General features: G+C 43.4%; 1 protein-coding gene across 1 annotated transcript in view; it reads left to right on the forward strand.

Moving 5' to 3' along the window:
* DNAH11 (dynein axonemal heavy chain 11) overlaps positions 1-22030 on the forward strand; it is a 299093-nt gene that overhangs the window by 137366 nt on the left and 139697 nt on the right. The window contains exons 47-49 of the mRNA XM_050938580.1: positions 4737-4902; positions 16493-16595; positions 19080-19319. Of these exons, the coding sequence (XP_050794537.1) occupies positions 4737-4902; positions 16493-16595; positions 19080-19319 (509 nt within the window). The remainder of the gene's footprint in view (positions 1-4736; positions 4903-16492; positions 16596-19079; positions 19320-22030) is intronic.

Consider the following 22030-nt stretch of genomic DNA (forward strand, 5'->3'; position numbering starts at 1 on the left):
ACTACAGGGCAGGCCCAACAAAGAAAATAACAGAACGGCACTAGCTGTCACCTTCAGCCCCCAACTAAAACCTCTCCAGCACATCATCAAAGATCTACAACCTATCCTGAAAGATGATCCTTCACTCTCACAGATCTTGGGAGACAGACCAGTCCTCACTTACAGACAGCCTCCCAACCTGAAGCAAATACTCACCAGCAACTGCACACCATACAACATAAACACTAACCCAGGAACCTATCCTTGCAACAAAGCCCGATGCCAGCTCTGTCCACATATCTATTCAAGTGACACCATCATAGGACCTAATCACATCAGCCACGCCATCAGGGGCTCGTTCACCTGCACATCTACCAACGTGATATATGCCATCATGTGCCAGCAATGCCCCTCTGCCATGTACATTGACCAAACCGGGCAGTCTCTATGCAAAAGAATAAATGGACACAAATCTGACATCAGGAATCATAACATTCAAAAAACAGTGGGAGAACACTTGAAGGTGGCAATTTTGCAAAACTTCAAAAACAGACTCCAAAGAGAGAGTGCTGAACTTGAATTAATATGCAAATTAGATACAATTAACTTAGGTTTAAACAGAGACTGGGAATGTTTGGGTCATTACACTAATTGAATCTATTTCCCCCTGTTAAGTTCTCACGCCTTCTATGGGTCATCTTGATTAATCACTTCAAAAGTTTTTTTTTCTCCTGCTGCTGCTAGCTCATCTCAATTGATTGGCCTCTTAGTTGGTATGGGTACTTCCACCTTTTCATGTTCTCTGTATGTATAAATACCCTCTGTCTGTGTGTTCTATTCTGTGCATCCGAAGAAGTGAGCTATAGCCCACAAAAGCTTATGCTGAAATAAATTTGTTCGTCTCTAAGGTGCCACAAGTACTCCTGTTCTCTTTTTCTCAGCTATTGGAGTATCACATGACAGATATGGAAACAAGTTTACCTTCCTTTTCAACAGCATGTGATCCTTTTTGCAACCAGCTGTGATTCTTTTTACAACCAATTCTGTCATCTAGCCTAGAATGTTACTGCCTCTTGTGTGATTTCTGGTCTTGTTTAAAGCTGCGTTCTTTCACATACAATACATTGCAGAGATTTACTTTAATTCATTATGTATCTGTCTTGTATTACTATTGCAAACAATTATTTATGGTCCCAGACCATACAGTTGCTGGAAATAAATATTTTTCAAAGCTGCCTAGGGAATTGGAACATCTAGTTTCCACTCATTTTAATGGGACCTGGGCATCCAAATCCCTTAAGCAACATTGAAAAAATGTCAGCTGAAAGGCAGATAAAGTAGGGAAGTATGCTGAAATTTTTCCCTTGCACACCTATTCTTTCAAAAGGTTTTGGAGCAGAAGGCCAGAGGCATCACAATTACAGCAGACTTTTCCCAATCCCATGATTATATAGCTACAAAGGTTCTGAGATTCTTCTGCATCTCTGACTTATCCTTCAATGAACCTCCGTTGTTATTTGTTTACATCTCTCCTCCATGCTCAGCAGCCGTCCTTCTAGCTGAGCTTACTACATGGGATTCCCTTGGGATCCCATTAGCACATTACCTGAATTGGCTAGAAGAGTCATTGTTGACAGACATGAGGCACTTCTTCCCTATTCCAAGAACCTAAGCAAGCTAACACCATGATGCACCATCTCCTGCTGGAAACTGCAACACGTGACTTATTTGTGAGGGGATTTTTTTTCAGGCTATTTAAGAAACAAAATGAACTAATATAAGTCAGAATCACAGTAATATCAAGCATCCACACATAGGTACATTGCATTGATGTGTTCCTGTACAAATATAGTTTATTTCCACTTGCTTGCAGGCAATCCTAAAAACCTGGTAGAATTTTTTGTAAAAAGTCCAATGCCAACCCTTACATTTTGCTCTCTGCTCTAATCCAGAGATACTGCACAGCCCAATGCAAATGAAGGAACAGTACAACCCATTAAATAAGGAATTAGAGTCGCTAATCCTATTCATTCTCATTTGCTCTGATGAACCTTACAATCCAAGTGAAAAAACAATAACTCTCAAACATCAAGTATGTGCTTTTTCAGTCACATTTTCAAACAAATGAAGTGCACACACATTTACCACAACTGTACATATAAATCAAGTAATTGCTTGTGAAAATGGCTAATTCTGATCATTTGCATGGGCAATGATCTGATTTGTGCATATAATCAGCCTAATGTTCTTCATTAAGAAAAGAGCTGTCCTGATTGTTTTCTGAAGTGCTTTTGTATGAAACTTGTCATTCATGCTTGTATGCACTGAAAAAGTTTTGTAATCATTGTTTGCTATTCGTCTTGGGAAAAATTAAACTACATTAGTGATTACATTGCTATATGTGCCAATTATTAACAAACATATTTCACTGTTTTCATGTTTTCTATGAATACATTACAACGTTAGTATGTTCTTAAAATTCAGAAGATTATTTTAATAGTCCTGATCCATTCATCATGTGAGGGTGTGAAGCCAGAACTGTTCAGGATATAGGAATGGTTCCCCAAGTGCTTTGGAAAGCTAATCAGTAATGACACTATGGCCTAGATTCACAAAGAAACTTAAGCCCGGTAAATATTGCTGGGATTTGTCTAGAAAATCACTGGGATTCACAAAGTTTGAGTTTGGTGCCTGGCTCCTTATACAAAGAATGAGGAGAGATGGGCAACTCAGATGGGATTCACAAAAGCCAGCATGCTAAGCCAGTTGCACCTAAAATTGCATAAGGGAGATGCCAAGCTTAGGGGGGTGCGCTATGCCATGCCCCCTCTGACCCAGGAAAGCTTATGTCCAAATAAATTTGTTAGTCTCTAAGGTGCCATAAGGACTCCTCGTTGTTTAAGTCCAAACTGCCTCCCTCCACTTGGGATTTTCAGCTGCTAAGACTCTTTCTTGGCATTAGGCACCTGTGCAGTTTTAACAAGAAGCCAAGGGTTTGGGGGTGGGGGAGGAGCTTCCTCATAACATTTACCTCCATGGCTGTGATGCTGTCCTGGAATCACCACCTCTCAGATGAGTGTGCTAGCCGCTGGGCTGTGGGATATTCTGATGTTGGATTCCCTCCTACTCTCCTGTTGAAGTTGTTTCACTGTGTGTGCGTGTGCGTGTGTGTGTGTGTGTGTGTGTTATATATATATAAAATCATTGGAGAATGAGAGACTGGATCTAACCACTTGACTACAGAGTCATTCTTTTTCTTTCCCCTCCCCACCTCAGAATGGTGAAGCTGTTCCTGTGTGGATAAATAATGAAAGAATCATTGGCCCAGAGAGACAGCAAGCATGAGAAACAAGTTAGGCACCTTCAGGATTTAGAAGCAGCTGAGTGGGGGCTTTGTGAATTCCAGTGAAGCCTGATTCTGTGATTTAGGCACCTAAAGTGGCAGTTAGGGTGAGATTGACAAAAGGACTAAGGTGCCTATCTCCTTAGGGGATGTTGCTCAAATCAGGTGAATTACCGTAGATTTCTAAACTCATTTTGCTGTGCAGTGTATTTATTAAAAATGGCATGCACAAAATCCAAGATTTAGCTTTTCCATTTTAAAAGGTAATTCTGTTCCCTTTATTACAAAGCTGCTTATGCTTACATCAGGTATATGAATGATTAAATTTTCCAGCTTGTACATAATTCTTTTTTTTTGTCTCCCTCACCTATCAATTACATAGTCTGAGGTTTAACCTGCTTGTATCCTTTTTTAGTGCAGTGGCTTAGCAGCAGCAGGTTTGTGTTCGATATTTGATTTGATTAACTTCAGAGTTAATTGTAAAAGGGGAAAAATAGTATTTTGTACTTCTATGGTGCCTTCAGCCAGATGATCACAATGCACTTTACATATATTAGTGAATTAAGCTTCAGAAGTTAATGATGCTACTTCTCCATAAGAAATATAAATGCTGTGAAGATGATAGAATTATCACACTCTGGCTTAGTTTGCTGACTTATGTTCATGGCTTACAAACAGAGAAATTAGATAAAAACATAAAATACTCTTTTAGTACATTTGCAATCTAACACTACTTTTATTCTTAGAATCTAGAATTTTAACACACACAACCAAAACAGAGAGAAGGGAAGCAGGCTGTCCCATAAGACAGAGAAGTACAACTCACCCTACCTTACTGTTAGCTGGCTCTTTCCAGACTGACTCTGAATGTATGCTTTCCTACAGAGCCCTGTAGCCTGCAAGCAGGACCAGGAAACACTTTAATTTTTTTAAGGGAACAGCCTGCAATTCTAACACGCCTTTCAAAAACATCACAGCTAGTTGTTGGTTTATTCGTTCTGTCAACTTCATGTTCTTTCCAATGGCCCTCATGGAAAATTTGGGTTTCTTTTATGCTGTAGTCCTACAAAGTGATTTGCATAGATGGACCCTGTACCTGCGCAGAACCTCATTGACTTCAATAAGTTTCCTCACAAGGTGCAGGAGTCTGCCCACATACAGCACTTTGCATGACTGGGACCTAATGGCCATCTTTTTAAAGGTAGTTAGGTACCTAAAGAGGTAGGTAGGCACCTAATGAGATTGTCAAAAGTGCCAGTGTGCCTAACTCCCAGGGAAATCAACTAGCTGCTTAAAAATCTGGGTCTAAGTGATTTAATTTTTCCCTGAGTGAATTAATTATGCATTTTTGATTTAGTCTCTGCACTGTTTTTGAGTATTATAACTATTTGTCATATACTTCATAACATTTTAGAGATTCTTGAGAAAAGCTTAGAGAAAAAAGCTGGCCGTAACTATGGTCCTGTAGGAAACAAGAAGTTAATTTATTTTATTGATGATATGAACATGCCTGAAATGGATGTGTATGGAACAGTTCAACCTCACACACTGATTCGACAGCACATAGACTATGGACATTGGTAAGCAATTACTACTTGTTTTGTGGTAAATCAAAATTTTATTGTTATGGGCTAAAATCTGTAACAATTCTTCCTATGACAAAGGAAGAATTAGCACAAGTTTTAGATTTCTAAGTTAGTTTTACTTTATATTTTCCATAGAGCAGGAAAATTGTTTTATTATTGTGATGGTTATAGTGGCAGAGTTGGGAGCAAAGGAATATGCATTATATCCTTTTGCCATAGCTGGCTGTGGAGGAAGCTGCTTCTTAACTCCAGGAAATCAGTGATTGACTTTGCTCTAAAGCATGAGTGTTGATAACCCCAAAAAATGTTTATCCTTGCTTGTGTAACTGCAGATCATATTTTTGTTGTTCATATAAACGTCTATTGTTTTTTATAAAATCCTATTACGCTCCTTGCCCTGATTATATCATGCAGATGTGAGTTCCATAGGATAACTATAATTAACTGCCTAAACTAATTTCACTCTGTTCTTTAGCTTATTTGGTCGAATTCTTGTGAACCCTTCATTACATTCTGTTTTTCTCCATTTCCTGTCGTATCCATTAAAACTGCTTTGATAGGTTCTAGTCTGAGCTATAGAACTAGAGGGGGGAACATCTATGTGTTCGGACCATTAATAATATAAAAATTGTAATGCCAAGGAGCCACAGTATGGTCCAGAACCCCATTGTGTAAGGTGCTGTACAAACACAGAACAAATAGTCCCTCACCTGAAGAGCTTAATTCAGAATATCGAGAGTGTTTAACTACAAAAGACCATTGAAAAAATGAAGATGAGGCTGATCCAAAATTAAAGGAAAAACTGTGTCGTCTTGCACAGTTTCTTTCTTCTGTCCCACTGGGGCAGGCTTAGTTTTGCCTTTTACTTCTTTCGTGTAGGAGGGTACCTTAAGTTAGTTGTTCTTATTGCTGATTGACTTACCAGAGACACCCAGAGAATGCTTTCCTCTATTGTAACAGACCTGAGTAGGGAGGGAGCAAGTGAACTGATGAATGAACAAACAAACATTCCGTTAAAAAGCTCTTGCCAGGACAACGCACACAAGTGTATATATATTTTGGTGGTATTGAAAGAGTTAATGTGCCATCTCAATTCCTTCTCCTTCACCATGTGGACACTTTTTTTTTTCCATATATTTACATTTTTAATTATTTGTTCTTTCTCCCTACTAGGGAGTTAGGGACATATGTCCCTCGGGAACTATGCAGCACAGGGAAGATTGTTGACAGCCTGTGTGTCTCTCTTCTTTCCTGGCTCATGTTCTTTGTAAGGACCGTCATCAGAGCTTGGGCTGTGTCATAAACAGATAGCTAAGGGTTAATGTCTCTTTCACCTGAAGCACCTGACCAGAGGACCAATCAGGAAACTGGATTTTTTTCAACTCTGGGTGGAGGGAAGTTTGTGTCTGAGTCTTTTGTCTGTCTGCCTGCTTTCTCTGAGCTTTGGAGAAGCAGTTTCTACTTTCTAGTCTTCTGTTTCTAAGTGTAAGGACAAAGAGATCAGATAGTAAGTTATATGGTTTCTTTTCTTTGGTATTTGCATAAGCATACGTGCTGGAGTGCTTTGATTTGTATTCTTTTTGAATAAGGCTGTTTATTCAATATTCTTTTAAGCAATTGACCCTGTATTGTGTCATCTTAATACAGAGAGACCATTTGTATGTATTTTTCTTTCTTTTTATATAAAGCTTTCGTTTAAGACCTGTTGAAGTTTTCTTTACTGGGAAATTTCAGGGAAATTGAGTCTGTACTCACCAGGGAATTGGTGGGAGGAAGAAATCAAGGGAGATCTGTGTGTTGGATTTGCTAGCCTGATTTTGCATTCCCTCTGGGGGAATAGGAAAGTACTTTTGTTTCCAGGATTGGGAACAGAGAGGGGGAGTCACTCTGTTTGGATTCACAGAGCTTGTGTCTGTGTATCTCTCCAGGAGCACCTGGAGGGGGGAAGGGAAAAAGGATTATTTCCCTTGGTTGTGAGACTCAAGGGATTTGGGTCTTGGGGTCCCCAGGGAAGGTTTTTCAGGGGGACCAGAGTGCCCCAAAACACTCTAATTTTTTGGGTGGTGGCAGCAAGTACCAGGTCCAAGCTGGTAACTAAGCTTGGAGGTTTTCATGCTAACCCCCATATTTTGGACGCTAAGGTCCAAATCTGGGACTAAGGTTATGACATGAGTGGCAGTGGTGGGAGGATAGACAGAATCCAGAAGCCAGTAGGAATATTATATTTTTCTTTTCTCTGCTAAGGGCTTTTTAGCAGAGAGAAACAGTTGGTTTTAAAAGGGAACCAGAGAGAATTTTTTTTTCTGCTCTCTCTGGCAGTTTGTGGCTTGCATGTTAAGCGAGAAGCCATTAAGAGACTGTTAAGGGTCTTTTGTCACACAATAGCACTCCCATTGAGAGTCATTACCAGCACTATATAAATGCAAATAAAGTGGTTTTTCAGGTTTACTTAACATTGAAAATTAGCTAAAGGCACTGTTGCTAGGCAGACTTCAGGAGGCAACAGAGAACCTGCAGTTCAGAGGATAAACACCGGAGGGCACCCCAACACAAAAAAAACAGGAATCATGACTTCTAAGGCAAAAATTAAGGCCGAAGAGCAATTCAAAGAAGCTGAACACAGGCGACAAATGGAGATGAAAGAAAGAGAAGAACAAATCAAAGAGGCAGCACACAAAAGAAAAATAGAAGAAGAAGAGGTGGTCCACCGAAGGAAGCAAGCAGAAGAAGAGTTGGCCCACAGAAGGAAGCAAGAAGAAGAAGAGGCAGCCCACAGAAGACAGATAGAACTCCAGAGGGAAGCCCACCAACAGGCCATGGAATTAGAAAAGGCTAAGCAACAGACTCCAGCCAACCCTAACAACCCGGCGCCAATTATTGCTCCACAGCACAGGAAATTTCCCACCTACAAGGCAGGGGATGACACCGAGGCCTTCTTGGAAAATTTTGAAAGAGCCTGTCTTGGGTACAACATCCCCGAAGACCAGTACATGGTAGAATTGAGGTCACAGCTCAGTGGACCTTTAGCAGAGGTGGCAGCTGAAATGCCTAAGCAGCAAACGAATGACTATAAACTTTTTCAAACCAAGGCCAGATACAGGATGGGGATAACCCCAGATCATGCCCGTCGGCGCTTCAGAACCCAAAAGTGGAAACCAGAGGTGTCATTTCCCAAACACGCCTACTACATTGCAAAAAACTATGAGGCCTGGATAACAGGAAACAACATTCAAACCTTGGAAGAACTGCACCTCCTCATACAAATGGAGCAGTTCTTGGATGGTGTTCCTGAAGACATCACACGGTACATACAAGATGGAAATCCCAAAGATATCGCTGAGGCGGGGGAGATTGAAGCCAAATGGATGGAACTGGCAGAAAGCAAGAAAGCTACTGTCAAGGGGAACGATTACCCCAGGGGGCACACAGACCATAAACCCTACAACCGAGGACAGCCAAAGACCCCACATACCACCCAAGTAAAGCCACAGACACCCTACCCTTCCACCTCACCAGTCTCCAGTAACTCACCTCGGCCCAGTGACCCATCAGATGGAAGATGCTTTAAGTATAATGAACTGGGACATATCAAGGCCAACTGTCCCAAGAACACCATGCGAGTGCAATTCATTACACCACCATCACCCCAAAGATCCCCAGGCCCGGATGCCTCTCAAATACCCTTGGAGCGAAGGGAAAATTTGAGAGTGGGCGGAAAGAAGGTTACTGCGTGGAGAGACACGGGGGCACAAGTGTCAGCTATCCACCAATCCTTCGTAGACCCCAAATTCATCAACCCAAAGGCCAAAGTTACAATTTACCCCTTTATGTCACAAGCTGTAGACTTGCCTACAGCTCAACTGCCTGTCCAGTACAAAGGCTGGTCAGGAATGTGGACTTTTGCAGTCTATGACAATTATTCTATCCCCATGCTACTGGGGGAAGACTTGGCCAACCAGGTGAGGCGGGCCAAGAGAGTGGGAATGGTTACACGTAGCCAAACCAGGCAAGCTTCCAGACCCATTCCTGTTCCTGAGCCGTCCGCAGAGGCCCCGTCTGTGTTACCAGAGACCCAGACAGAGGTAGTGGACCCAGATTCCACGCCAACCACTGAAACAGCCACAGCACCTCCAGTCCCAGGCCCGGAACTGAAACAGCAACCAGCACCAGCAAGTGCAACCACATCTTCAAACTCAACGCCAGAGGGCGCCAGCGAGCCAGAACTGGCAGAAGCCAAAGACAGCCATACCCAAAAGGCTCAGCCAGAGCCTGAAATACCCTCAGGTGCACCAGCGGAGAGCGGTTCACCAGCAACGGAAACAAACCCATCACCTACATCGCTTCCAGAGGGACCAAGTCCACAGTCTGAGGAAGAACTGGTGACCCCAGCCTCAAGGGAACAGTTCCAGACTGAGCAGGAAGCAGATGACAGCCTTCAGAAAGCTTGGGCGGCGGCACGGAGCACCCCACCGCCTCTCAGCTCTTCTAATCGATCCCGGTTTGTTATAGACCAAGGACTTTTATACAAGGAAATTCTTTCTGGTGGACACCGGGAAGAATGGCAGCCGCAAAAACAGTTGGTGGTTCCAACTAAGTACCGGGGGAAGCTCTTAAGCTTAGCCCATGATCATCCCAGTGGCCATGCTGGGGTGAACAGAACCAAGGACCGGTTGGGGAAGTCCTTCCACTGGGAGGGGATGGGCAAGGACGTTGCCAAGTATGTCCGGTCTTGTGAGGTATGCCAAAGAGTGGGAAAGCCTCAAGACCAGGTCAAGGCCCCTCTCCAGCCACTCCCCATAATTGAGGTCCCATTTCAGCGAGTAGCTGTGGATATTCTGGGCCCTTTCCCAAAAAAGACGCCCAGAGGAAAGCAGTACGTACTGACTTTAGTGGACTTTGCTACCCGATGGCCGGAAGCAGTAGCTCTAGGCAACACCAGGGCTAACACTGTGTGCCTGGCCTTAACAGACATCTTTGCCAGGGTAGGTTGGCCCTCCGACATCCTTACAGATTCAGGGTCTAATTTCCTGGCAGGGACCATGGAAAAACTGTGGGAAACTCATGGGGTGAATCACTTGGTTGCCACCCCATACCACCATCAAACCAATGGCCTGGTGGAAAGGTTCAATGGAACTTTGGGGGCCATGATACAGAAATTCATCAACGAATTCTCCAATAATTGGGACCTAGTGTTGCAGCAGTTGCTGTTTGCCTACAGGGCTGTACCACATCCCAGTTTAGGGTTTTCACCATTTGAACTTGTGTATGGTCACGAGGTTAAGGGGCCATTACAGTTGGTGAAGCAGCAATGGGAGGGGTTTACGCCTTCTCCAGGAACTAACATTCTGAACTTTGTAAGCAACCTACAAAGCACCCTCCGACACTCTTTAGCCCTTGCTAGAGAGAACCTAAAGGATGCTCAAGAAGAGCAAAAGGCCTGGTATGACAGACATGCCAGAGAACGTTCCTTCAAGGTAGGAGACCAGGTTATGGTCTTGAAGGCGCAACAGGCCCATAAGATGGAAGCATCATGGGAAGGGCCATTCACGGTCCAAGAGCACCTGGGAGCTGTAAACTACCTCATAGCATTTCCCAATTCCTCACTAAAGCCTAAAGTGTACCATGTTAATTCTCTCAAGCCTTTCTATTCCAGAGACTTACAGGTTTGTCAGTTTACAGTCCAGGGAGATGATGCTGAGTGGCCTGACGGTGTCTACTACGACGGAAAAAAAGACGGTGGCGTGGAAGAGGTGAACCTCTCAACCACCCTGGAACGTCTGCAGCGGCAACAAATCAAGGAGCTGTGCACTAGCTTCGCCCCATTGTTCTCAGCCACCCCAGGACGGACTGAACGGGCATACCACTCCATTGATACAGGTAATGCTCACCCAATCAGAACCCCACCCTACCGGGTGTCTCCTCATGCCCAAGCTGCTATAGAACGGGAGATCCAGAACATGCTACAGATGGGTATAATCCGCTCATCTACCAGTGCATGGGCATCTCCAGTGGTTCTGGTACCCAAACCAGATGGGGAAATACGCTTTTGCGTGGACTACCGTAAGCTAAATGCTGTAACTCGTCCGGACAACTATCCAATGCCACGTACCGATGAGCTATTGGAAAAGTTGGGACGTGCCCAGTTCATCTCTACAATAGACTTAACCAAGGGGTACTGGCAAGTACCGGTAGATGAACCTGCCAAGGAGAGGTCAGCATTCGTCACCCATGCGGGGGTGTATGAATTCAATGTCCTTCCTTTCGGCCTTCGAAATGCACCCGCCACCTTCCAGAGGCTGGTAGATGGTCTACTAGCTGGACTGGGAGAATTTGCAGTTGCCTACCTCGATGATGTGGCCATTTTTTCAGACTCCTGGCCCGAACACCTACTACACCTGGAAAAGGTCTTTGAGCGCGTCAGGCAGGCCGGACTAACTGTTAAGGCCAAAAAGTGTCAAATAGGCCAAAACAGAGTGACTTACCTGGGGCACCAGGTGGGTTGAGGAACCATAAACCCCCTACAGGCCAAGGTGGATGCTATCCAAAAGTGGCCTGTCCCAAAGTCAAAGAAGCAGGTCCAATCCTTCCTAGGCTTGGCCGGATACTACAGGCGATTTGTACCACACTACAACCAAATCGCTACCCCATTGACCGACCTGACCAAAAAGACCCAGCCAAATGCCGTTAAGTGGACTGATAAGTGTCAAAAGGCCTTTACCCAACTTAAGGCAACGCTCATGTCTGACCCTGTGCTCAGGGCCCCGGACTTTGACAAGCCATTCCTAGTAACCACAGATGCATCTGAGCGTGGTATAGGAGCAGTGCTCATGCAGGAAGCAACAGATCACAACTTCCATCCTGTCGTGTTTCTCAGTAAGAAACTGTCTGAGAGGGAAAGTCACTGGTCAGTCAGTGAAAAGGAATGCTATGCCATTGTGTACGCCCTGGAAAAGCTATGCCCATATGTTTGGGGACGGCGGTTCCAACTACAAACTAATCATGCTGCACTAAAGTGGCTTCATACTGCCAAGGGGAACAACAAGAAACTTCTTCGTTGGAGTTTAGCTCTCCAAGATTTTAATTTTGAAATTCAACACATCACAGGAGCTTCTAATAAAGTTGCTGATGCACTCTCCCGTGAGAGTTTCCCAGAATTCAGTAGTTAAAAAGTGTTCTTAAAATGTAAAAGTCTGTTAGTTATATACTTAGTAGTATATGTAAAGGTGCATGTGTTGTAGTAATCTGTTTATTTTAAAGTTCTAGAAGGAAATCGCGGCCAGTGAGCTTCCCCACTGTCTGCAATTTGGGGGCGTGTCATAAACAGATAGCTAAGGGTTAATGTCTCTTTCACCTGAAGCACCTGACCAGAGGACCAATCAGGAAACCGGATTTTTTTCAACTCTGGGTGGAGGGAAGTTTGTGTCTGAGTCTTTTGTCTGTCTGCCTGCTTTCTCTGAGCTTTTGGAGAAGCAGTTTCTACTTTCTAGTCTTCTGTTTCTAAGTGTAAGGACAAAGAGATCAGATAGTAAGTTATATGGTTTCTTTTCTTTGGTATTTGCATGAATATAAGTGCTGGAGTGCTTTGATTTGTATTCTTTTTGAATAAGGCTGTTTATTCAATATTCTTTTAAGCAATTGACCCTGTATTGTGTCATCTTAATACAGAGAGACCATTTGTATGTATTTTTCTTTCTTTTTATATAAAGCTTTCGTTTAAGACCTGTTGAAGTTTTCTTTACTGGGAAATTTCAGGGAAATTGAGTCTGTACTCACCAGGGAATTGGTGGGAGGAAGAAATCAAGGGAGATCTGTGTGTTGGATTTGCTAGCCTGATTTTGCATTCCCTCTGGGGGAATAGGAAAGTACTTTTGTTTCCAGGATTGGGAACAGAGAGGGAGAGTCACTCTGTTTGGATTCACAGAGCTTGTGTCTGTGTATCTCTCCAGGAGCACCTGGAGGGGGGAAGGGAAAAAGGATTATTTCCCTTGGTTGTGAGACTCAAGGGATTTGGGTCTTGGGGTCCCCAGGGAAGGTTTTTCAGGGGGACCAGAGTGCCCCAAAACACTCTAATTTTTTGGGTGGTGGCAGCAAGTACCAGGTCCAAGCTGGTAACTAAGCTTGGAGGTTTTCATGCTAACCCCCATATTTTGGACGCTAATGTCCAAATCTGGGACTAAGGTTATGACAGGCTGGGATGACGTGTTAGTATCTGTGCTATCCCCAAGTCTTTTAAAGTAGATTCAGTTTAACTCAGTAAAGGACATAGGAAGAAATATAGTGTACTCAGAAATGACATCTGATGTCTTCTGAATATCTTCAGCTATTCAGGGGAAAAGACAAGCAGAAGAAAGTGAAGATTTAAGTCTGATATATCACTAATTCAGTGGACTCAATCAGTTCCAACTCAGAAACCTAATACTTTTTAGAGCCACCTGCCTCAGGTTATAAATTGCCCTAGCTTTAAATATGTTTTTAGAAATTTTTCCTTGTTTCTGATTTAAATATTATGAACATTTAAAGCTACTGAAGCTATCTTCTTTAAACTTGGCTTGATTTTTTTAAAAAGTCTCAGTTCTATAGAACAAGCTGTGTTAGGACAAAGTTGACTTAGTAATTTTAAAGGTTTGAACATTTATATCTGGTATATTAATCCTAAACCAGAGTGTACTTATCTGAGTTGTAATCAGAGTAAATGAAAAAGGTACATTTTTCAAATGCTTAGATAATTCCAAATGACTGCATGCAATTTGTTCAGACTTTAAAAACACATCCCATGCCCCTTTTGGCATGAGACCAAGTGTGGAAAACTTCAGCCCAGAATAAATTTGACAATGGTAATGAGGAGCTGAATAAGGAGGTTTAGAATGGAAGTTGACATTCTACATTAACTATAGTGGGATGCTATATGTACCTCCTCTAATATAGGGGGGAGGGATAGCTCAGTGGTTTGAGCATTGGCCTGCCAAACCCAAGGTTGTGAGTTCAGTCATTGAGGTGGGCCACTTAGGGATCTGGGGCAAAAATCAGTACTTGATCCTGCTAGTGAAGGCAGGGGGCTGGACTCAAAGATCTTTCAAGGTCCCTTCTAGTTCTAGGAGATTGGTATATCTCCTATTTTTATTTATTTAAGTTTCCATCTGTCTGTCTCTGTTTCTCTGTCTGTCTTATTTAGGGCTTGATTCTGCAAAGTGCTCAGCACTGTGTCCTCAGTCCAGAAAAGGACTTTATCTCATGTATGTGAGTAGTCACATTGATTTAAATGAGACTACTTCTGCTTAAAGTTAGACAGGTATGTAAACCCTGGCAAGATCAGGGCTTATATGAGAGAGAAGGACAATGCAAGACTGTATGATAAAAGGTAAAGGATTTATTGTCATAAATTTGCAATGGCAGCATTACTCTTGAGTAGAAAAGCTTATAAGTGTTTTGGTTTGTTTTATTACTTTTAAATTGGTGGCTGCTGGAAGATGCCAGAGGTTTGGAATGTTAATTGTAATCCCAGTGGGGATAGATTAATGGGCAGAGTGTATATAAGAAGTTTAAAGGAACTAGATAAATACAATTTATCATACTATCATCACCACATATTGGATGTTTGAATATTGTGCTGTTTGTAATGCTGAATATAGTAATAATACTTATATCCAGTGAGATACATAGATGTTTGTACCAAAATTTTCAAAACAGAATCTAATTTTGGGTGCTTCAAGTTTTGAGTTCCTAAGTTCAGATATGTAGTGCCTGATTTTAAGAGTCATGGAGCAGCTGCCTTTTTTTAAAAATATGAGTGCTATTCACTTCTAAAAATGAGAGCCTAAATTGGAAAACTTAAAGTATCAAAAATGAACTTACTCAATGTTAACTTTGGAAAAAAGTGGCCTAAGTGACTTGCCCAGGTCACACAGTGAGCCAATAGCAGAGCCAGGAATCAAATCCAGGTTTCCTGACTCCTTGTCTCATGCCCAGTTCATTGGGCCATACTGCAAAAACCAAGATGTGGTCTTCTAATCACACCTATTGCCTTTTGTTGCTTTCTGTCAAATACGCTTGATACCTGTTTTCACGGTGCCCCGCACATGCAACAACTTTCCTCTTCCTATGTGCCAAGCATATTGTTGACTGTCTGTCTGTGATGAAACCTGCTAATTTTAGCTACTTTTACGCTACAAAGGCTCTGGGGGTATGTCTATACTGCAGGTGGGAGTGAGCCTCCCAGCCCGTGTAGACAAACTTCTCATAGTGGTGGAGCTCGCTCTAGTGCGCTAAAAATAGCTGTGTGAATGTTGCAGCACCAGCAGAGACTTGAGCTAGCCGTCTGAATTCAAGCTCACCCTATTCCCTGGGTTCAAGATGGGGTGGCTAGCCTGAGTCTCCACTAGTAGTGCAATGTCCACACACCTATTTTTAGTGTGCTAGTGCAAATCCCATTACCGTAAGTCTGCCTACCTGGGCCAGGAGGCTCGCTCTGCTGCAGCGTAGACATACTCGTTGTGTTCCCACACTCATTCCACCTCCTTAATTGTACTGTACTATATCTGTCCAAGTTAGACTGGGTGCTGGGACCTCTCTATATTGTAAAGAGTCATGCTCGAGCTGATTAAAATATTTTAGATGGAACAATTTTCTGTCGGAAAATGCAGTTTTGTCAAATTCAGAATGTTTCACAAGACTAGGTTGATTTTGATGAAATTTTCAAAGAGGAAATTTTGAAACAATTTCAAATCAAAACAAAGTACTTTGTATGTAAGACACAGGAGGTAATTGTCCCATTCTACTTAGTGTTGGTGAAGCCCCAGTTGGAGTACAGTGTCCAATTCTGGGCACCACAATTTAAGAAAAATATGGACAAACTGGAAAGAGTCCAGAGGAGAGCAAGAAAAAAATAAAGGTGTAGAAAACCTGACCTATGAGGAAAGATTAAGAAACTGGACATGTTTAGTCCTGAGAGAAGAAGACTGAGGAGGGACCTGATAAGTCTGCAAATATGTTATGGGCCGTTATAAAGCGGATAGTGATCAGCTGTTCTCCAGTCTCCTGAAGATAGGAGAAATGGGCTTATCTGCAGCAAGGGAGATTTAGGTTTGATATTAGGAAAAACTATCTAACAATAAAGAGTATTTAAGGTCTGGAATAGATTTTGAAGGAAGGTTTGGTGTCCCCCTCACTGGAAGCTTTTAAAAACAAGTTGGACAAACACCTGCGAGGGGTGTTCTAGGTTTACTTGGTCCTGCCACATTGTAGGGGGCTGGGCTTGATGACATCTTGAGGTCCCTTCCATGCCTTCTATTTCTATCATTCTATTACTCTCTCATTTTGTTTCTACTATATATAGATTGTTTCATTATCTAAAAGAAACATTTTGTTAAGGTCATTTTGTTGTTTCCAAATCATTTTTTTTTTTCAGAATTTCTCTTCTACACAAAATTCAGAATTGCAATTTTCATCCTGAGTCAGGACAAAAACAAATTTTGAAATGTCAGAATTTCTATCTTCCAATTAGCACTAAGCCATGCACTACCTATGATGCGCTAACAGTAATTATCAATCATTTTAAACTAAAGTAGTTATATTTTCTATCTTCTAGGTATGATAGGCAGAAGTTAACTGTAAAAGAAATACATAATTGTCAATATGTTGCTTGTATGAATCCAACTGCTGGCAATTTCACTATCAACCCTCGACTCCAGGTATGGTTTCAAGTACTATATCATAGTAACCCTGTATTTGTTATTTAATATGTTAGATGCAGGGGCGGCTCCAGGCACCAGCACGCCAAGCACGTGCCTGGGGCGGCAAGCCACAGGGGACGCTCTGCTGGTCGCCGTGAGGGCGGCAGGCAGGCTGCCTTCAGCTACAAATGCTGCCCCACTTACTCAAGCGTTCCGTTCCATGCAGATTTGCATAAGTCAGGTTTGTGTAACCTGGGGGGCATCTGTAATTTGGATATGGTCAGTCTCTTTTCTCACTTTGAACTCCTAGTGATGCCAATAGCAGCTCTGTGCTCCCAACCAGCAGATTTTATCAAAGTGTATAGATTGCTGGTCCGTGTGGGTATTCCCTGTGTGTGCGCGTGTGCTCTTTGTGCCTGAAACTCTTCAACAGCAGGATCTGCTGGTCTTTGCTTTCACCTCTGTCTCATGCTCCCAAGTGAGGGCATAAGAAACAGCCCAGACCGACTGCCTGTCTAGTTCCTTTTTACTGCTCTCAGTCTGGGAGGGAACCTTTCTGTGTCTGTAGCCTTCTAACATTCCTTTCCGACATCGACTCTATAAACACATTTTAAATAGTTGCTATTAGTGTAGTCTTAGATAATCTGGGGATCAGGTTTCCTGCTCCCTTTGTTCTCCCATGTATCAGAGCTCTTTGTATGCCAAGAATTCCAGGCCTCAAACCCTGCCTGTCCTGTCTTTAGAACTTCCTGATGAGTGACCAGCATGACAGCGGCCTGAACTACCTCTGAGAGCTTGTCTTCACTACCGGGGTAAGTCGACCTAAGTCAGTGTAGCTTAGGTCGACTTACCCTGGCGTCTTCACTGCACTGTGTCGATGGGAGACACTCTCTGGTTGACTTCCCTTACTTTTCTCGGAGAAGTGGAGTACTGGAGTTGACTGGAGAGTGCTCTGCCATAGATTTAGTGGGTCTTCACTAGACTCCCACTGATTTGCAGCAGCATTGATCTCCCCTTAGTGAAGACCAGTCCTGAATCACACATTCCTTCAAAGTGTGATACCTGCCTCTCCTTTCCCTCTCGTACTAAGCAGTTTTGGGAGTTCAGACTCCACAGGCATCTAATGGAGCTTTCCATGAGACCCATTTTGGATCCGCTTCCACTCCCATTTCATCCATCTGAACCTCTAGGTAGTGTCCCTCCAGCACTGACATTTTCTAGCTTGGAATCCTCCAGTAAACCCAAGGACGCCTCTGAACAGATATATGAGGGAGAGTAAGGAGAAGCAGTCATAAAAAGAGAGAAATCATGCACAAGTCCTCTAAAAATAGGATTACGTATCCTCTCCCCACCCCATCCATCTCCTCACACCAGTGAGATTCCATGTCCTGATTGCCATAGAGATCTCTTACAAGGGTTAGGTCTTAGTCTGCATCAGAGCACGTTGCACTGATAGCACTGGATCCACTGACAGCATTTTCTTCATCTCCAGTTGAGGTAGTGGCACCAGTCTCTCGCCTCTGGAGGATTATAGACAATACCAGGACCTCCCAAGGAGGATTACAGACACCTTTGAGGTCCCATTGGAAGAGATTCAGCATCTCACCCTTAAACTTCTGAATGTTCTCCACTCTACGGCTCCTTCCAAGGTGGCATTCCCGATCAATGAGGCCACACTGAGTCCTGCTAAGACTGTTTGGCACACACTAGCCACCTGTGCCCTGACCCCCAAAAGTGTAGAGAAGTACTTTTGCCCTCCAAGGGAGTGGAATTTTTGTTGTTCCACCCTAACCTGAACTCTGTCATGGTCCAGGCATTTGCAGAGCAGGCTGCACCAGCCCCGGTCCACTCTCTTGGGCAAGGCTATTAGAAGACAAGATCTCTTCAGCAGAAAGAACATCTCATCAGCCAGCCCACTCTTCCATATCGCAAACTACCAGGCACCAGTGTCATATATTACAACAAACAGAGTCCACAATACAATACCACAAGAATGTAGGCCCCAATTCCAGGCCATCCTGTGTGAGGACACACTGGTTGCCAGATCATCCATTCAGGCATCACTTGATGCGGCAGCATTGCAACCTCTATAGCTATGAGGAGGGCCTCTTGTTTCTAATCACTGGGGACAAATGGCCCAAGGGACAGTTGAAGATTACTGCCGCCTTGGTCTGCTTGTTCTTTCACAGGATGCAAGGAAGCCGGGGAATGGGAGGCAAGGTGTACATCAATGAATACATCAGGAAGTCTGACCAACCAAGCCCCTAGGCTTGAGAGCCTGAGCTGCAGCCCAAGTCGTGACATCCATACAGCTATTTTTAGTGTGCTAGCTCATTCCTTGCTAAAGCGAGTTTGTCTACTGAGACTGGGAGGCTCATTCCCAGCTGCAGTATAGACATACCCTGAGTGGCACACAGCAGTCAGCCTCTTTGCCTCAGTCTGTTGGAATTATCAAGTGGTCATTGACTTCACTTCTTTTTTTTTTTTTTTTCTTATTTTCAGAGACATTTCACAGTGTTTGCTCTGAACTTCCCATCTGTTGATGCCCTGAACACCATCTATAGCAAGATCCTTGGGTTCCACTTCCAGAGGCATGTTTTTAATCCATCAATGTTAAAGAATGCTCCAGCCATGATCCAAGCATCAATATGGCTTCATCAAACTATGGTTCAAAATTTTCTGCCAACTGCGGTTAAATTCCACTACATCTTTAACCTAAGAGACCTCTCTAACATCTTCCAGGTCTGTATCATAGACTGACTTTCACTCTAGGCATAACTTATTAATATTATTAATAATTATTTATGTTTATTATAGTAGTGCCTAGGATCAACCAAGAGTAATCATTGCGCTAGGCACTGTCCCAATAGTAACAGACAGTCCCTGCCTTCAAGAGTTTACAATCTAAATAGACAAAACAGACAGACAGCAGGAGAAAGGGATGTAATACTCGGAGTGATGGTTTTCAAACATCATGTTAAGGCTATGATTTTGGGGGTGGTGGTGGTGAGGTTTAGTTGGGAGGGAAATGTCTAAATGAAAATACAAAGGGAAAAGGGACGTAAAGGTTAGAAGATGGGGAAGCAAAGAAGTGCGGGGGAGTGAGGCTGAAGTAAAGAGATGGAGGCTAGGGAATGGAGAAAACAGCCAATCAGTGCATGGGAGTCCAGAGTGAAAACTGGATTCTGTGTTAGCTCCTGCTAGCTTGAGGGTTTTTTGTGGAGTGGGTTGGGGGAGGGGAAGTGATGGCTTCTCCCTGGAATATTCCCTTAACCAACGCATGGGTCTGATCTCTCAGAGAAAAGAGGTACCACTCCCCCCAATACATGCACTGTGGTAAAGAAGCCAATTCAGAGTGTTTTGTGCATATGTCATCAAAATCTCTTTCTCAAATAGGAAGTAGTTAAGTTTTTTTGTATTGAATACTTTTCTCCATTAATATGTGCTTTCTAGTCTCACATAATATATGGGCTTTCATCGTCCTAAAAATACAGAAGGAGAATTTCAGGACCTAGCATTCTGAGACTGTAGCACTATCTGTAACGTCCAAAACTACAGGCTATGATTTGTCTATTGGAATGAGAATTAACATGTAAGGTAACAAGGAAAATCTTAAGTCTTGGTATACTGATGTAAATAATTCACTTTAGTGAATTAGAAAGCTTGCGAACTCCTGTAATAATTCACATAGCCCATTTCATGATAGAATAATTCTCATGCGAGGTGCTCAAGGCTGGAATTCTGAAAAGTTAAATAGAAGGCAGGAAAGAGGTAAGTAGTACTGAAAATATTAACGGGACCCTCACTAACCCACACTGCTGTCAACCTCAAATGCACACTGAAAATGGATTTTTGTGTTTGCAATTCACTGAAATACTAAGGGGATGCCTACACTACGAGCACTACAGTGGCACAGCTGCGATGCTGCAGCTATGTTGTTGTAGTGCAGACATCTGCTACCATCGCTGTAGTAAATCCACCCCCTTGAGAGACGGCAGCTAGGTCAATGGATGAATTCTTCCATTTAACCTAGTGGTGCCTACACTGGGGCTTAGGTCAGTTTAACTTTATCTCTCAGGAGCGTAATCATTTTTCTCATTCTGAGCATCCCAAGGTCAGCCTTAGTTCAGGTGTAGGCCAGGCCTCCAACTCACGGACTAGTGAGATTCTGTTGCTGTGCTGAGGCAGGTGGAACACTTGTGATATGTTCCTATGATGGAGTGTACCAGGCCTTTGTTGGCCCCCTGCTGGAGGTCCCATGGTCTTACCACACCCAACCCCAGGAAGAAGCAGCCAGTCAGGACCCTGCAGGCTCAGATAAATGGAGCTGCAGGGTCTGAGCAGGTCAGTTCCTGGTTGAGGCCAGAGGAGCTGGGAAAGGTGCTCTGTTCTGGTCACAGGCACTCAAAGGAGAACCAGGAGACGTGTTCTGATGGTACTTGCTTTGAGCAAGGAGAAAGAGGATTTGAGAACTTCAGCCCTGAGGTGTGGGTGAAAAGAGAGAGAGAGAGAGAGGGACTATGTGGGAAAAGGCCTGGGGAACAGGAGCAGCGAAGTGAAGGAAGCAGTGCATGGTTGCTGTATGCAGGATCCCTGAGCTGGGACCCAGATGTAGAAGATGGACCTAGGTCACCTCCTCTCCCCCACCCTGCCAGCCACTGGCAAAGTGGCCTAAGCCCTGAGAAGCTGGCAAGGCTCCTTTAAAAGCCCAACAAAAGGACTGGATTAAAAAGGGCCTAGAGATGGGGCTGAGGACTCTGGTGAAGGCTAACAACATATTGAACTCTTTGCTACCCTAGAAGGGGTTCATCCAGTTGACTATGTGATTTGGCCAGAGGGCTGAGCCACTGAAGGCCTACCAAGCTAGGCTGACAACTTACAGAGCATGACAGGGGCAGGAAACGCCTGCAGTACCACACCCAGTTGCTAGGAGGCCCTCCTGAGGTGAGTGCCCCATCACAAATCCACATGGACTTAAAGGGAAGTGCTGTCTCATCTTGGGTTTGTTTTGACTATGATAAAAAGGTGTTATTTTTAGAATAGTTACCTAGCACTCTATTCTAGCATATACAAGGCAAGTCGTACTTTAGTGCGTGCAAAGTAGTTGAGTTGAAGCCTTGGGCTTGGATTAATGAGTTTATGGCTTCAACTCAACCAACTAACACATTCTAAATATTCTCTTTCTTCCTGGCCAAGACAACCCCTTTCAGATTTTCCTCAATAATGCCTCGAAACAGAGCTCCTAGTGCTAGTTGTCCTTTCCATCCTGACGTGCACCAAGTCCTCACACCTCACTGATCCACACTTGACTTCCTTCTCTGCAGTGCAGATTAATGAGGGTCTACTGAATATTTGTTTGATGATGGTTTCAATTTTTTCAGAGTTGATAAACTGCAATCCTTGCTAATCTGCAAAGGGACTTGAATGCAGATTCAAGAATTTACAGTCCAAAA

Source organism: Gopherus flavomarginatus, chromosome 2 (assembly GCF_025201925.1).
Source record: "Gopherus flavomarginatus isolate rGopFla2 chromosome 2, rGopFla2.mat.asm, whole genome shotgun sequence".
In the NCBI taxonomy this organism is placed as follows: domain Eukaryota; kingdom Metazoa; phylum Chordata; order Testudines; family Testudinidae; genus Gopherus; species Gopherus flavomarginatus.